General features: G+C 36.9%; 1 protein-coding gene across 1 annotated transcript; it reads right to left on the reverse strand.

Annotated features, from left to right (window-relative positions):
• Positions 1 to 1002: 1002 nt before the first annotated feature.
• On the reverse strand, positions 1003 to 2192 carry LOC104238977 (uncharacterized). Its single transcript, XM_070151441.1, has one exon. The coding sequence runs from the start codon at positions 1781 to 1783 to the stop codon at positions 1199 to 1201; it is 585 nt and encodes a 194-aa protein (XP_070007542.1). The 5' UTR covers positions 1784 to 2192; the 3' UTR covers positions 1003 to 1198.
• Positions 2193 to 2849: the final 657 nt, after the last annotated feature.

Below are 2849 nucleotides of genomic sequence, written 5' to 3' on the forward strand. Positions count from 1 at the left end.
AAAGCGTGAGTTTGGTGTGTGTTGTTTTACTGTTGGCACTGACATGGTAGTTACGTGGAGCTTATGTGGAGATGACATGGCACATAGTAGAGTAAGTCGGCTGGTGGAAGCAGGCCTGCGATTTGAGCTATTTATGGGGTTGGGCTAACTGATTTGAGAATATAATATTTGGGCTTTTAGTTTCCTTTCTTCTTGGGTATTTCTTGGGCTTCTACTTCTTATTAGAATCTCTTAATTAATCACGTTATTTAAATATTCCTTATCCGTGTTTATTTAGGAAGATATGGGACTTAATTGGGAGCCGCACAAAATTCCTAGTCCGTAGTCCTACTCCTACTGTCCTACATAAGTCATAAATTGGAGTATTGACTTTAATTACTATTAAAAAATTAAATATGACCAATATTCTAAGTTGGATAATACATTCCTATTCATAATTAGGCAGAATCAAATAAAAATTTCAAGTTGGTTTAGAAAATCAAACTAATTAGGAGGTTTCCTGTTCCAATTTAGACAAATTCCTTTTCCAAATCATGCCGAAACAAAAACAATGCTATTTTGGCTAGAACTGCACCTATTTTTTTCTGGTGCAACTTAAAGAGTATGAGGGAGTACCACAAAATGCGAATGAAACAACTTCATTTTGGTGGTTCCAAGAAAGAGGTAACTAGTCATCAGATATGTATAAGAGAAAAATGTATCGAAAATTAACGGAATATCAGATTATAAGTTAATGATCATCACACTTATATGGTGTAATAGGTTTACAGTAACAATAACAATATACCCAGTGTAATCACATATAGTGGGATCTATGTTAATATACCCAGTGTAATCACATATAGTGGGATCTAGGGAGGGTAGCCTGATGCAGATAGAGGTTGTTTCCAATAGACCTCGATATGGGCTAATGGGATTAGAGCTGCAAAAGCAAGAAAACTTCACAAGAACCAACTACTCAGGTTCATAGGCTCTACTTTCATCAAGCTTGTAAACTTGCAATTGACTCCAAAATATTTATTGATAGCTTCAATGGAAATAAAGAAGCTCATATTCTGCCCTAGCCCGACAAAGGTAATAATCAAGTCATAATCCAAGAAAGAAATTCTAACACACATAAACTATGGTAATTGGCATGTTCCCTTACATTAACAAAAGATGGCAGGACAAGAAAACCTGCTAAATCCAGTAGAGGTTACTACTCCATAACTGCAACTCCTCCAGCAGCTTTGATCTTTTCTATTATTTCATTAGCCTCCTCTTTTGTTACTCCTTGCTTAAGTATAGCAGGCACTTTTTCGACCAGGTCCTTGGCTTCCTTCAAACCTAGACTAGTGAAGGATCGAACCTCTTTGATCACCTTGATTTTTGCAGCTGCATCAAATTTCTCCAACTTGACATCAAATGCCGTCTTCTCTGCCTTCTTCTCCTCAGCCTTTGCCGGTCCACCCCCTGCTCCTCCCATTGCACCCAAATCCATGCCTTCCACTGAAATTTGTTTCAAATTAGGATGCCTTAGTATCTCCCTGAGCGTAGGACCAATCTGTCTACGCTCTTCGGGGGGTAGGGCAGCAATACGTTCAGCAAGCTGAACTATCTTGTCTGATGGTGGGGCCCTAGGGCCATATGGTTCATAGACAGCAGGATATTTATATCTCTTGGGCTTGGCATTGGGATCTCTGGGAACAAAATCAGGTTGAAACGAACGAGACTGCAGAGGCCCTATAATTTCGCGAAGAGATGTACAAGCATGGATGGATCTTAACCGTGCAATGAGCTTCATGCTTAAGATGTCACTCTGCAAGCAATGAATTGCAGATGATGCTAGCTTGATCACAATTTCATATGCGTGTTGTGCTAATGTAGAAGAACTGTCTGTTTTCAGACAATTTGAAGTGCAACCACTTGGTTAAGCTTGTATTTTACACCCTTACCTTGAAAAGAAAAATAAACATTCAGCTAATCTAATAGAAGCTGGGCTTGAATTTCGGACAAGAATCGATGGCGCCTGTATGTGTGTGAGTGAGTGTAGAAGAAGATGAAGAGGGGATTTAGAGTGGAGAGTAGCAAGAATTCTTGGGTCTGCTCATCTGTCCAGAAAAAGATGAAGAGCTCTCCATTTTCCTTTGTTCTTGTGCGCCGCTTGGGTGTGATGAAAGACAGTCTCTGCTTATTCCTCTAGGTCTAGGATAGAAAAGGATTTTGAAGAAGGGGAAGGGATCCGGTTATGGGCTAGGCGGCTCGGGTTAGGCGGGTCAAGTAAGGTTTTGGATCAGATCATGGGCTAGGTGAGAATTAGCCCAATTTCATAAGACAAGCATTTTTTCCAATTCCTTCTTTTATTTTTTAATTTTTTCTTTTCTTTTAATTAAAATTCTATTAATTAAAAATCCTAAATTAAGTCCTAAATCAATATAATTATCTATTTATACTAATTATAAAAATTACTTGATCAAAAGAAAAAAAAAATCAATGATCTAAAAATTAAAAGGTGTAAATGTAAAATGAGCTATTTTGTGATTTTCATTTTTAGTAAAGCAAATAATTAACTAATTAATCATAAAAATGTGAAAACAAATCCTAAATGCAATGCATGATATTTTGGTATTTTTTTTATGATTTAAATAGAACTTAAACATGCAAAAAAATGCAAACAATTAAATAAAAATCCTACAAAATCCTATAAAATGGCAAATATTTGGAAAAAGTCTATTTTCTTTGATTTTATGGGATTCTGTAGGAGTAATTCATATAGGGCAAAAATCACGTGCTCACAGCTGCCCCTCTTTGCTCGGAACACGAAGAGTTTTCTGGCAAAGATAAATGAACAATTACGAGAGATTTTTGCC

Source organism: Nicotiana sylvestris, chromosome 7, assembly GCF_000393655.2.
Source record: "Nicotiana sylvestris chromosome 7, ASM39365v2, whole genome shotgun sequence".
Lineage (NCBI taxonomy): Eukaryota > Viridiplantae > Streptophyta > Magnoliopsida > Solanales > Solanaceae > Nicotiana > Nicotiana sylvestris.